The sequence below is a fragment of the Tachysurus vachellii genome, chromosome 13 (assembly GCF_030014155.1).
Source record: "Tachysurus vachellii isolate PV-2020 chromosome 13, HZAU_Pvac_v1, whole genome shotgun sequence".
NCBI lineage: Eukaryota > Metazoa > Chordata > Actinopteri > Siluriformes > Bagridae > Tachysurus > Tachysurus vachellii.
This window is the reverse complement of record NC_083472.1, coordinates 18222250-18236468: the sequence shown is the minus strand read 5'-3', so window position 1 is coordinate 18236468 and position 14219 is coordinate 18222250. Positions and strand designations below refer to the sequence as shown.

At 36.2% G+C, this 14219-nt stretch overlaps 1 protein-coding gene across 1 annotated transcript; it reads left to right on the top strand.

The window, feature by feature from the left end:
• Positions 1-239: 239 nt before the first annotated feature.
• Positions 240-3799, top strand: si:dkey-27i16.2 (regulator of cell cycle RGCC-like). The gene is made up of 5 exons (XM_060885836.1): positions 240-364; positions 705-893; positions 1603-1683; positions 2356-2418; positions 3296-3799. The coding sequence occupies exons 1-5, from the start codon at positions 262-264 to the stop codon at positions 3301-3303; spliced, it is 444 nt and encodes a 147-aa protein (XP_060741819.1). The 5' UTR covers positions 240-261; the 3' UTR covers positions 3304-3799.
• Positions 3800-14219: the final 10420 nt, after the last annotated feature.

The following is a 14219-nucleotide window of genomic DNA, read 5'->3' as shown; positions in this document are numbered from 1 at the left end:
CTATGAACATCTTTGTAAATTAGAATGGAAAAGTTATTATCTGGAAAAAACTATTCTTATACAGTTTCATTTAATAAACCAAACTTTTCCATCACTGTCTAGGTCTCCGATACGTCACAAGAGAAACTGCGCTCTCATTGGCTGGGATTCTGCTTTTCCTAGGCAGGAGTAGAAAGCCTCTGTTAGAAGACAACCAATTGGATAGCTGTTCTTTGACAGATGCTCCGCCTTCTTGTACCATTACGCACGAATCTTTGTAGTATGGTCCAACTTTTTTCCTCGCTCTCGCATTACTTACGTCTCTTTCTGAGACTCAGAAGTTCATCAGCTGTTTCTGAAAGCATGTCGACATCACCTTCAACAGGTTAGTTTTCTTCATCTTTATTTATTTCTTTATTAAATACTTGTTAATCAGTGTATAGAAACCCTGAACCCATTCATCCATCTTATAGTAATCGACAACAAAAATTGATGTTCATTCAAATTTTACAGAAAAAAAAAATAATAAAAAAAAGATCCGAATTCATTTAAAGTGAATATTATGGCAACAGGTAAGATTCGTTTTTATTAATGAAATCATTTCTCAGGAAAACTAAGTGTCCGATAATGTACAGCAGAAATGAAGTGGAGATATTATATTATATGAAATGGATTATGGTTTGGTTTAGAGGGACTAAATGTTTTAAATATTGACCCCATCTCAGAGTTGGACAGGGAGATCGGGGAGCTGCTGGAGGAGTTTGAAGCCGTGATGGAGGAAATGAGCGCGCCATCGGTGAGAGCGCCATCGGTGAGAGCGCACGGCGCCTGCGAGCCTTTGCTGGGTGAAGCGGAACAGCGGGCTGACTTCAGCGACGCAGTGACGGACAGCGGCATCGAGGACACGGATGATAGTGAGTCCTCCATCATCTGCTTTTTAACAAGCCAAAGTGTGGAAGGGAGTGTTACAGTCACGTTGTCACTCTTCTTACTTGGTGACCATGCAGAAAAGCACGTGTTTGAGAACCACCCTTACTTTTTTTTTTAATGGTGCAATGCAAAACCCACTGCTTTTCAAAACACCGAATGGTTTAGTGATTAGTCTATGTGGAGTTTGCATGTTTTCCCCATCCCCTTGCTTCAGGGGTTTCCCAGGGTACTCTGGTTTCACCCCTCAAGCCAAACACAGTAAGGCGGTATGCTGATTAGCATGTCTAAATTGTCTCTAGCCTGAGTGACCCTGTTCTGGCTTTCCCCACCTGGCTTTCCCCACCCTGATAGACATCAGGTTTCCCTTGACCCTGCGAAGGATAAGTGGTAAAGAAAATGGATGGATGGAGTTAAGGTGTAAAATCCACACTCTGATTTCCCTTCGATGATGAATGTAAACAACTATACAGACACTTTTCTGTAACTCTTTCTGTCGGAAACACGTTTCAACTTTTTTGTTGAGTTTGGAATGCTTCAGCACAGAGTCACACAACAAAGACACATCATTAACTCACAATATTATCCTGTACTGCTGTCAAGTCAGATTTTTTTTTTAGATTTGGAACATTAAAGTACTGCATGTGTGTGTGTGGTGTGTGTGTGTGTGTGTGTGTGTGTGTGTGTGTTTCTCAGCTAGTGAACCATCTCAGGCAAGCAGCTTGAACGCGAGTGTAGAGGAGCTCAACACTGCAGGCATGATGACTTCACGGAAAGGTATCACTGTTATATTTCAATCCTGATAACCATCACATTTACACAACAAAGCTGGAGGCATTGCAGTTTATTGTGTGGGTGCCATTTTTGTTTTGTGCAATTTCATACATTGATGGGACTTTAAGTTCTTTGCTACCTCTGGGCATCTCACTGATGTCCACCCATGCTTACACCTAGCCTTTTAAGTTTTTAGTAACTAGGTGTTTGAAAAGAAGGATTATTATAGAAGCTTTAAATGGATTGAAATGTTTATCAGTGAAAGCTCTTTATCTTATTTTGTCAGGCTACCATACACAAAAAGCATACGACACTGAACAGTTCCACCTCAAACCATAGCAACACAGCGGAGCGGATCTGTTTCAGGCTAACTGAGCTAATCTCTTAGATAGGCACAGTTTTTTAAGAGGATGTTTATGATAAGATTTTTAAGCCCGATTCAAAGCCGATTGAACATGCTGCTATGAATTTGTTTCTTCCCTCTGAAGTGTGGGATTAGATTTTATTTTCCAGTCCCCTGCCCCCAGTCTCCCCCCCGGACTGTCAGATCGCATTTCCTCCAGTAGAATATTCCGGAGGAAATGCTTGGGCTCTTAGCAGTATTTCTATACATTCCAGAGCATTCCATCATCCACCCCTTCCTTCACTGTGTCTCTCCTCTTCCCTTTCCAACAGCTAAACTCGGGGACACTTCTGACCTAGAGAGCTTTATTGAGAACCTGGACAAAGAGCTTGCAGGTAAGCTAACAGTATCGGTATCATCATGAAAATGGGATCAAATGTGTTCTGTATGAACCTGAAATGTAAACTCTCCCTGCACTGAATTATAATCATTCTGCTCCATAGCCTTAATTTGCTATTATTTATTTGCCTAAATGCTATGTCAGCAATCTGATTCCTAACTTATCGTCTTAATGAATGAATGATATTTCAAGGTGTACTAGAATTTATAGATAATTAGCACTGCATCACTGACAGTATTTACACTAGTTAGCTTTGTAGTGACATAAAACTGTCTGCTTTACCTCTTATTATAACCACAGGAATTTTTTATTATAACCGATTCATTTTTAAACACTCTCACATTCTGATCTCCAAGTCATCTTTAATTGGAAAAAAAAATAAATCAGAACAGAAAGTCTGTTATACAGAAGATAAAGTGTGCAATAAAAAAACACAAAAAGTACAAGTTCAGTAAAGACTAATGTGGAAGCTACTTGAATATTACACATGTGGTCTGTTATGTATTGCAGAGTCAGTGTGTGAATATATTTGTTTTTCAACACTTCAGTACATGATAAATTATACGGTGTGCATACTTCCTCAAATCAAAAATTAGAGTGCAATCTGTGACAAAGTATACAGACAGAAATGAAATTTTCATTGCAGTGATAATGGCACTGCTACTAAATTACCCCAGTGGCTGCCTATCAACAAAAGACCAGTGGTTTTACAAGGCCTGCTCTCAGCATGCCAGGCTATCAGTGGGTTGTAGGGATAAGTGCAGATCATGAATCATAAGTCCCCAGACATCTGGGCACACTTTGAGCATGTTAATCCTTTCTGCCTGTCTCCCCTGTCGACCCGAGCTATGACAACTTTATCTTCTTGACAGAGATGTGAACAGACAGGACTCATGTAACTACAGGACAGGAGCCAAGACTATCAGCACGTACCAGCAAGAAGAGACAGAGAACTGGCATCCATGAACAAACCGAATCTCCCTCTTGGACAGGATATTCAGTTTGTAATGCACCCAAAAACAATAATTACAAAACAAATTACAACCAAGACAAGTTAACATGAACAATCTTTAATCCTGTGAAAATGAATCTGATTTATTAGTACAGATGTTGATATTTTTGAATATCACTGGTATAACTGAATATGAACCAAGACAAACATCTCAATCAGTAATAATGAAGTTTTTTTAGTCTGTGCTACAAAGATTTTTTAATTTTTTTATGTTTGGCTAAACTTGTTTGGAATTCTATCAGCTCAGTAGCTTTTAAACTATAACTACTTTTCTTTCAACTTAAGTTTTTTGATGTAAAATTTCATCTAGTTTTAACTACTTTGTTACTGTTAAATTATTATGGCAGTTCGTTGTATTCGAATAGCATTTTATATTGTATTTACTATATGAAAATTCAAGCTCTTAGTATCTGTTCTTTGATATTGAATGTTATTTTTAAGAGAAAGATTCTTTTGTAAAATAAAATGACATATATATTTTTGATTTTAAAAAGCATAGTGAAGGTTTATCATTATTTTTGCTGTTGCTTCTGTCATGAAAAGCAAATGCAGTTGCGTTCCACTTCAACAACCTACCTAGAATTGACATTTCTTACTGTGAACTGTATCACATTTCATTTTCTGCATGTTAATGTAGCTGCAAGTAAACAAGGAAATTGCGGTTTGTCGTTAACTTATACAGGAAGTACATCAGTTTCACTGCTCTAGAAACAGTGCAGTTGCTGGAATTTGTATGGAACTAGTGCCATACAAGTGAACACATATTGTGCAATAAGGAGGCAACAATGCCCAATTCTCTTGGTCGCAATGGAAACTGAGCCAGTCATTACATTAAGAAGAGGAAACAGACCTGTTCTTAAGTTCTCAACAGTGATTTATAATAAGCACTTGAAACACATGATGTACCTTGATCTACCTTCCATAGATTTATAGCCTCCAAATCTGTAGTTTACAATTTAGAAGACCGTAAGCCAATTACAATCCAAATGTATATTTTATGTTATTTTATAAATAACATAATAAAGCCTACACTTTAGGCTTAATCAGTAGCAGCAATGTCTTAGACAGTGAAGACAGAAGAGCATCCTTGGCCCAATTTACCAGGAGTCTTGAGTTTTAAATGATTCAAAAGAAACAAATAATGTATGCATTATGTATGCCAAAACAACATGTGGAGACATATAGGGGTAAGCTAGTAGCTAGCTGCATAAGATAGACTAGCTGGATCTGAGGTTTTACAAGAAAGATGCTCTGCGATTAGTCCAAAATCTCACATTGTTTGTTCGTAGTAGTTGCTTGTTCTGTTAAATGTGCTGGAATCTATGGGTAAGTGTGAGAGGAATCTTTGATAGATATCTCTCACTCACTCACTCATTTTCTACCGCTTATCCGAACTACCTCAGGTCACGGGGAGCCTGTGCCTATCTCAGGCGTCATCGGGCATCAAGGCAGGATACACCCTGGATGGAGTTGATAGATATCTAAATATGTATAAATAACATATACAAACATAGCTATGGATAGCAGTGGATATAATATTTTTTACTACTTAAGTGCAACTCACATGGTTAGGTAAAATAAATAGAACGTTTTTGGATTTTTTTGTGCCATTTAGAAACTACTATAATTTCAGTCATTTTCTTGATGACATTTTACTCAAATTAATTACTATTTTCACTCAAGTATAAGGTTTTTTCTTTCAAGTATGGCTAATAAGATGCAAAATGCAACATGTCAGCTTTAGTTTTTAAACCTAATAAATCAATTGATCTTCTGTTGTTGTTTAATTAAATGCTTGACACTCTTCTTTAATTCATTCCTTCATCTTCAGTTGTCTATACTGGTCAGGGATGCAGTGGATCCATGAGATGAGAGTTTATCCTAGTAACACTGGATGTGAGGTGTTTTGGGGAAATGAAGTCATAATTGTGCAGTGCTGCTGGAGAATGTTCATGCTGCTCGGTTTGTCTGTTTAAAGACATTGTGTTCAGGGTGTTTACTCCAACTTGCCTCCTTGGGGAAATGATGTTGACTGATGCAATTAAATCCGGCATAAACAGTTTTTTGTCTTCCAACTACAGTATACAGAAAGGGTGACGTGACCCTCAAGGTACAGCCATTTGCCTGTGTCATTATCAACTTCCTGTTTAGGCCATGTATCACTATGTCTGTGTATGGAAGTTTGGGGGCTTCCTCTAACAAAGTTTTGGCTGTTGTTAGAGGAAGTAAAACCAAATAACATGACTGAAACCACCGAGTGACTGAAATATAAGATGAACCAATCCAAACCAAATAACATGACTGAAAGTTCCTAGTTTGCATTAAGCTAGAATTGTGTCGATTTTTCCAATGTAGTACAGTTCATTTGGCCAACAGTCAGAGGCATACTGTAGCTAAGAGGTTGCCGGGGGTGGCTAATGCCTTCAGTTCTGAGCTTCTTTTCTGTTTTTGTGAAAAAACACAAGATCTTTGGTTTGGTCAGGTTACACAGGAACTAATACCACAGCATTTGGCATTTTTAATGTTTAAACATGTAGAATAAGTCAAAAGAAATACCACAGAACATTTTTAATTGATTGCCTAATTAATATGACATTAAAATGGTCTGGATACAGCTTTGAGTATCTCTGTAAGGGTTTATAAAAATGCAGGAGATGATGAGAGGATGAAAATTTAGTGGGCCCATGTTATTATTAATGTAATTAATCTTGCACAGTTCAGTGATTTCCTCCACTTCATGCCTACTTATTAAAGTACTTAATTAGCGAGCACGCTAATAAGTGAGCTGTGATAACTAAGCTTTAATTGTCTTTAAGATGGTTAATTAAGTTATCTGGTATCAAAGCTGACTATGGTAGTACTAACATAGCTAATGCAGTGATTCAGTCTATTAAACTAAGTTGTGCCTTTGGAAAAATGTATAAAGGTAAAGCTATAAAGATCAATGTGCTATTGCTGTGCTATGAAGTTTGCAGTTATCACTGTATCTTTAATTTCATGGCTGTATATATGTAGATTGTATGAATTAAGTCCAGTTTGCTAGATGTGTATGAGCTTTGCTGGTCTGATTGTTTTCTGGGAGGCCTTAGAAAGTCATGTATGGGTATTTCTAAAACCTTATAGGGTATTTCCTTCTAAATACCAGGTACTCAACACTTGTGGAAAGAAAATTTCCATTGCTCTATTAATTGAAAAACCTCCACCCACCCATACACCATTGTTTTTTTCCCCCAGTAAGCTTTTTTAATCCTGGTCAGAGTTGTGGTGGATCTGGACCTTAATCGGGGGAACACTAGGCACAGGGCAGAAATACACTAGGATGTTAGTCCATCACATTGTGCCATGTACACATATATTCATACTCGGGCAAATGTAGAGTCACCAGTCGAAGGGATGCATGAGGAAACTGGGGATCCTGGCACTGTGTGTGCTGTGTCCTAATGGAGGCCCTGGTACAAGATAATGAATTAAGTAACTATTGAACCATGCACAGATCATGTGAGGTAAGTTGTCACGCAGTCAACCCTGTCTGCTCCTGAAAACTATTCAACCCTTTTACAGTTTCATTTGAGTGTTAAATCTCGACAGTTGTTATGGCAGTTTATCAGTTTATTCAGTTACCAGGCAATGTCATGTTACCATGAATGGGTATCTCGTAATTGGCATAACATGCTCCAATTAGCATACACTCTAAAACATGTTAAATCTATAACGCCCTCAGAAATTAATTGCTCAGGAGCTCTTGTTTGCACAATTCCATGCGTCTATAAACAGTTGTGAAAAGGACATTATTTACATTTACATTAAAGACATTATTTATATTCACACTCTCTAGTGTCACCCAAATGAGGATGAGTTCCCTTCTGGTTCCTATCATATCGTCTCAGGGAGCTTTTTTCTTGCCAATGTTACCTCAGTTTGCTCAATAGCGATAAATACTATAATATTTACTTTATACGTTTAATATATATAAGTTTTTATATTTCTGTAAAGTGGCTTTGAGACAATAAATAAATAATTAAAAGCGCTATGCAAATAAAATTTAATCGAATGATGTTCTTCGTGTCAAGCACTTGTCATAAATAACATTATTCTAAGTTTATAGTAGCATCAATTCTCTTGGCATTTATCATCATATAAATGATAACAAGGACATTACTACAAGAAGTACAGATGCAAGTTATTTTAGCATGTGGTATTCAAGAGATAATGCTTACTAAAACATCACAAACATACAGATTAAACTAAAAGAAGGTTATAGCAAAAGAAAGATGCTTCTTGTATATTTGTTCTTTACGGGCGTTACGAAATGTTTCAAATGAATTATATTTGAACAAAATTGAACTGAATTGGATTTTTTAGGTAGAAAGTACAGAAACAAAAAGCAATAAAAAAGAAATAATGGTACATATTTGCATAACAACAACAACCTGTGTTGCGCTGATCAGGAATGCCCTGTCCTACACGATTATGAAAAGAAACTGAAAAGATAGTTTATATGTTTTGATGTAAAATGAAAAGGATGTTAAAAATCCCTTTAAAATGTTTTTTGTTTCTGAGTACTTTTTCATCTATGTACTTAAACTGTAGCACTTCAGAACTTGATGTTACGGTCTAGCTTTATAGCACTAACATAAATCCTTGGCAATGTGCGTAATTGTGTTTCATTGTGGAAAATAAAGTTTTGTGTCTTAAACTGCAGTGTTTGCAGCTTAATATTATAAGTTGAAATGTGATGAGTTTTATAGTGCTTGGGATGTAGAAATGTACTGTACTGTACTATACTGTAGGTTTCAAATTTGATCCTGTTCGACTTCAAACATACAGTATGTCAAAAACTTCCACAAAGGCTGAATGAAATGTGGAAAGCTAGGAAATAAAAGATGAACCATTCAGTTATGACAAGGTTTCATCAATACATATTTTAGAAATAGTATTACTATAGACATAATGTCTATTAAACAACCGTTAAAAACATTTTCTTGAAAAAGATTTGCATAGCAGGGTCCCATTTTAGGGTCCCTCACCAATGCCTATTATTCAGGATTAGGAACGAAACTGAAGGAGTTTAATTAAAATGTACAGATTATAATCAGGACATAATTTAAAAAAGTAATTAACCATAGTACATCACTGTCATCAGCATTTTTATCTCTGTGTTAAGAAATAGTGTACGATCATTTTATTAGTGATTATTAAAATTCAAATATAAAATTGTAATAAATCAACCACTCTACTACGTCCTCAATACATTCATTTATCTGGAGGCCTTGTCTAAAATAGGAAGCATGACAAGCTCTTTTTAAGACTTAAAAGAACGGCTTTCATGTCCATTGGCCTCATTAAAACTTAATCATTACCTTATCTTTGATGTATACATTAAAGAACCAGCTCCTCTGGGCTCTGACATTAATAAAAAACAGACTGATACGACACTAGTAAGGGTTGAAAGAGACAAGTGCACCTTCAAGATTAACAAATGGCCACCTCCTCTAGAAGTACAGAAATATGAAAGAAACCTGTACTACTGTGAAAAAACCCCATTTCTGACTAAATATCTGGCTAATATTTTCCTACTGCCATCTCATGGTCAGCTGCTGTTGATGCAACTTTCTAAAAAAGCTTTTGGACACAATGGAGAGCCACTTCTCAGGATTGGAGTGCGACAAGCCATGCAAAATGGCAGTATAGTATTATCTGGTCGATTCTTTGTAATCTTCATTATTACCAAGGGGATGGTTTCAGACCTTCACTACAACACTTGACATACCAATAATCCACGGCTTATAAGATAGCAAGTGTGTCTAAAATAACAAGCAAATAAAAGTCAGCGGCTGTAATAAGATAATACTGATGGGAAACTGGGAACTCAAGTTAGCAATTACCTAACAATGTCCATCCTTTAACTCAACTACCTTTCAGTTCAGAGCACACAGTCTGTGACTATACCATCTCCTATGTTGTATACTGTATCTACAAAGACTTGTGAAGCTCTGTAAATAGAACACAGCTGGATGTTTTTACCCAATGGCTATATCTATTCCCAGCAATCAGAGCAGTGCCATTTTTATCCCATTCACATACAGGACTAAATATATAACATCCTATAAAAATCGGTTCCTTACTGAGAGAAGAGTTTAAAGTAATGCTTATAAAGGCTTGTTTATTGGGATCTTCAATTTTGCTTGTCTGTGAATAAACTAATAGTAGCAGATTTTGTTCATCAATAAAAAGTTCTCCACTCCCAAAGGTGCAAATGGCTCAGTTTGTTTGCTTTCTTAGCTTGAGTAGTGGAAGATGCATTAGCCCAAAGACAATCATCCATCAAAACCCCTCCCATACACAAAATGCAATATAAGTAAGTGAAAGGGAGAACATATGAACCCCACTAGTCTTTTTTTTTTGCCATATCCACAGTACATATACTGTAAACAGACCTTTTGTGCTACATTGCTTGATCTACACTATCATTTTACTACCTTCTTTTTGATAGTAGGTGCTTGGATTTACAATAATTGTCCCCTGCAGCATGCAACGCAATGATATTATATAGAATGCATTTATTGTTTCTTTACGGTGAAGTATCCGCATCTGGGTCATTACCTACAGTAGGGAAGGTTAATGTGATTTAGCCAGTCGTTAGCTTTCCTTGCTTTATGGTATGCCTGCAGCTAGACTTCTTTAATTTGCACAATGTGGCACGTGCAATTAGTGTATATCTCCACTTGGTACCTGATAGCCCATTCAAGGTGGAACGTGGCCTTGTGAATGCAAAGCCACCGCTAATTATCCTTAAGAGAAAGATTGGAAGTTGATGAGAGACTGCAGGGAATTGGCTGGGAACGAAGATAGAGAGTGAGAGAGAGAGAAAAAGAGAGAGAGAGAGACAGAGAGAGAGAGAGAGAGAGAGAGAGAGAGAGAGAGAGAGAGAGAGAGAGAGAGAGAGAGAGAGCAAGCTCTGCATGCTTGTTAGATGTTTGTCTCACTTCTTAGGCTTCTTCAGGCCATCCATCACCTAGACAGAATCATTACTGTTCCAGTCAATGCAGCAGCTGGGCTCAATGTCCCTTAAGGAGCACTGCACCGCGCTACAGCACAATCCAGTCCAAGCAGCTTTGTTATTGTTTTATCATGCAGAAAATGGTCGTGCGCCTAATTAATACCGAAGCACTAGATTTCTTATTACCTCCTCTTGGCTGCCTAGTGTTAGATTGTCCAAACAAAGTGTCTTTATTATCCATCTCCTCAGGCTGCAAGACCCTCAGGTTGGCATGCAATCCACACGATGGTTGCATTAAATTTGAATTCTGGACTTTGGCCTGATACACCCACGGAGGAAGATCAATGTCACCTTTTTTTTTTTTTCACTACATAAAGCGATAAATTGAACATCAGCTTGGAAAGGATCTGAATCATACAAAGTAAGTTAACTTCTCCAGTCCTCACAGTGAAAACATCACCAATATTTCATTTCTAATACCTGGTTATGAATGCATTCGGCATATAAATACAAGCTTCTTTATCTGCCTTCCTCTCTATAGACAAGAAAATATTGGTAACTTTGTGTGTCTAAAAATCTGTTGAGATCTGGAATAACAGAAAATATATGTAGTCCAAATGCACTCTTTGCTGATTGATTTCTCCACTGGGTGTAATATCTTACTGGAACATGAAAAAAAGGAACAGTAGCAGATCTGGGAAATGGTATGCAGAGACCTCATTTTTCTTCTTTATTTAATAGGATAGTCTCAAGCAAACCCATGTAGAATGAATAATGAATACTTAACATTTTGCGACGACAATGAATACATAGTATTATCAAGCTTAGTGCAAGTCCTTGTCATATGGTCTTATGCCATACAAAAACCCTGTGAGACCCAAACATATGTAAGTATTCTGAAAACAGCTGACACAAACAGTGAAATACAGTGCAATCCACAAGTAATTAGACAATAAACACTTTCGGTTGTTGTGGTGATGTAGTCCAATGCAATATATTTGGAATGTGATCGTGTCTAAGAGAATAAATTGAAGCTTTAAATGGAGATTGTTTATATCAATAGATGAGCCATGTAAAAATCACAATCTTTTGTATACACAGCCTGTCTTTTCTGGGGATAATTGGACAAATTAACTTAATACTCCTGAAAAACAGTGTTACACTTGGTACTTGTCTGCCATTCTTTGCAGTGAAGAGATGCCTGTAGTCTCTGACCCACAGACATAATCAGACACTGGATAGCTTCATTAGTGATGTTCTGTCAGGCGCTTAATAGTCACCCTGTTTGTTCCAGGAACTTTTTGCATTCAGTCGTTAAATAATATTAAGCTATCACATAATTTCTGCCGAATAAAACATTACTTATTTACAAATTTTGCCTTTAGAACAATGTCAGGAATGATAAATCTATATAAATAGGTAAATACTTTCATGTCCTAATGCCATTGCTAACAGCATGGCTAATCAGCTGCCATTAATTTAGCTCACATTTAGTTACGATCAGCACAAGTAAGATTTCAGTATTTCAGCAACTCCTCAGTATTTCATCACTACAAGCTTGTCTTGTTCAGTGCTTACATTTGCTCAGTTACACCATATGACCAAATGTTTGTGGACCTTTGACCAACACACCCACATGTACAGTAGACCTTTTCCATTCGGGTGCAACAAGGTTAGAAACACACCATTGGCTAGAATTTCTTTGAATATTTGGTGGTATTATAATTGTATTACACTGACACTAAGCCCAAGCCTGTTACAGCATGACAACGCAATGCCACTGTGCCCAAACCATGAAGATATGCTTTACCGAGGCTGGTGTGGAAGAACAAGTTTGGGTTGAACTGGAACGCTGACTGAACCCGAGGCTTCCTTTCCCAGCATCACTGCCAGTCCTCACTAAATGCTCTTGTAGTTGAATGAACACAAATTCCCACAATCATTCCCACAATCACAATCAAAAAAGTCTTCCCAAAACAGTGGAGGTTATTAGAGCAGCTATGGGGGATTAAATATAGAATAGGATGTTCAACAAACACACAAGTGTTTTGGTAAGGTGTCCACAAACCTTTGCAAATATAGTATAAGCCCAGAAATTACATCAATAATGTATGGAATTTATTTATATTAAGAGTAGTATTCCACAAGTACTTAAATTACTTTTGTTATCTCATGCTGAGGTTTTTCAAGAATTTTTTTCAAGTGACTGAGATGAGATGGGTTTTCAGTAACACTTAGACCGTAGCCTTTAAGCCTGAAAAATCCAGGGATAGAAAACACAGACTGAATGAACAGGTATTATTTTTCCCTTTGCTTTTAAATGTAATATGATGTAATATAAAAATGAGACAGTTTAAAAATAAAAACAATAAGAGGATATATGAAAGAGAAGATGGCACACATTAAAATAAATATCTAACAGGAGTCTAGCATATTGCCAATATTCCAAGTGGCAGAAAGTTTGGTTTAATTTAACAATAAGGCTTCTTATTTTTAGTTTCTTATTGTTTAGCATCTAAAATAGCATTTGATCCACATCATTATTAGTTTGTATTTTATTTTGTTATTTTCTGTGCCACTAAAAGCAACTTAATGAAGCTGCAAGATACTAAATACGGATTTTTGATTACTCTGAATTGTCAGATTAATAAAATTAGGTCTGCAGTCGGAACGATGTGCACAATTTCCATATTAAGTTGGCACGATGTTGCACAACACTGAGTACAACTCTAACATAATGGCCAATTAATATGTTATGATTTGTTGGACTGGAATAATTTTATTTATATGATTTTACTGCCTGGAATAGATTTATGTTTTCCATACAATCAAGTAGATCAAAACATGCTAATTATTTTAGCGTGTTACCTGTGGTGACTTTCTCGTGCTACACATTATACTTAGTGTAATCACCATCCTTGTACATTTAAAGCATTTAAAGTAAAGAACACAATACTGCTTGGATGAAAACCCCTGTAATGCTTTTTTAAAATTAGGTGTCTTTTTTGTCTTCATAGAAGGTGCAATTGAAAAAAAATCTTGTGGTAAACTTCACTAATTTGATAACAATAACTGGATGTATTTATGTGAGAATGTTACCCTGCTAATGCCAGGTTAGACTAGCATTGTTCAATTAGCTAATATACTTGGCTAGTATCAAGTATAAAATCTAAATCAATGTAAATATATTAATATATAGTTATTAATAGTTATTTACATGGATTTTATTAGAAACTCTAGAGTGCCATGATCGACACAGCCTGAATGATCCCTCAGTTTAAAACAAAATCCATCTTTTACCTGATTTGAATAAATGGTTATCACATTTATCTTTTACATTGTCTTACTTGAGTAAGTTTAAAATTTTCACTTTTTTTTTTTTTTTATTTTGTTGGCTGGATACTTCCACTTTTAATTGAAGAATATTTCCACACATTACCTACACTTTCACTTGCACTTCATTTCTCAGTGCATTTTCCACCCATGAATATTACTTAACTTCTTGTATTTCCCTTTAAAAGCAGAAATTCTAAGTTGAGTTGGCATGTGGACATGGGGACATTTTAAAAGTATAATAATAATAATAATAATAATAATAATAATAATAATAATAATAATAATAACCGTAATCATATTCATAGGTTCTTAAATTTTCTAATATGAATGGTGATGTAGAGATGTTCTTTATACTTTCTGGGGCATTATAAACCTTACAATGTTAAAATTCTTTGTATTAATATTGAGAAGTCCATTAGCACTGCAGTGCATATAATAATATTAGTGT

Excerpts from the sequence above, each read along its gene's own strand:
- si:dkey-27i16.2 (XM_060885836.1), top strand. The coding sequence starts at position 262 with ATGGTCCAACTTTTTTCCTCGCTCTCGCATTACTTACGTCTCTTTCTG. Across the intron at positions 365-704 it reads GTCGACATCACCTTCAACAG|AGTTGGACAGGGAGATCGGG; the intron begins GTTAGTTTTCTT and ends ACCCCATCTCAG. Across the intron at positions 894-1,602 it reads CATCGAGGACACGGATGATA|CTAGTGAACCATCTCAGGCA; the intron begins GTGAGTCCTCCA and ends TGTGTTTCTCAG.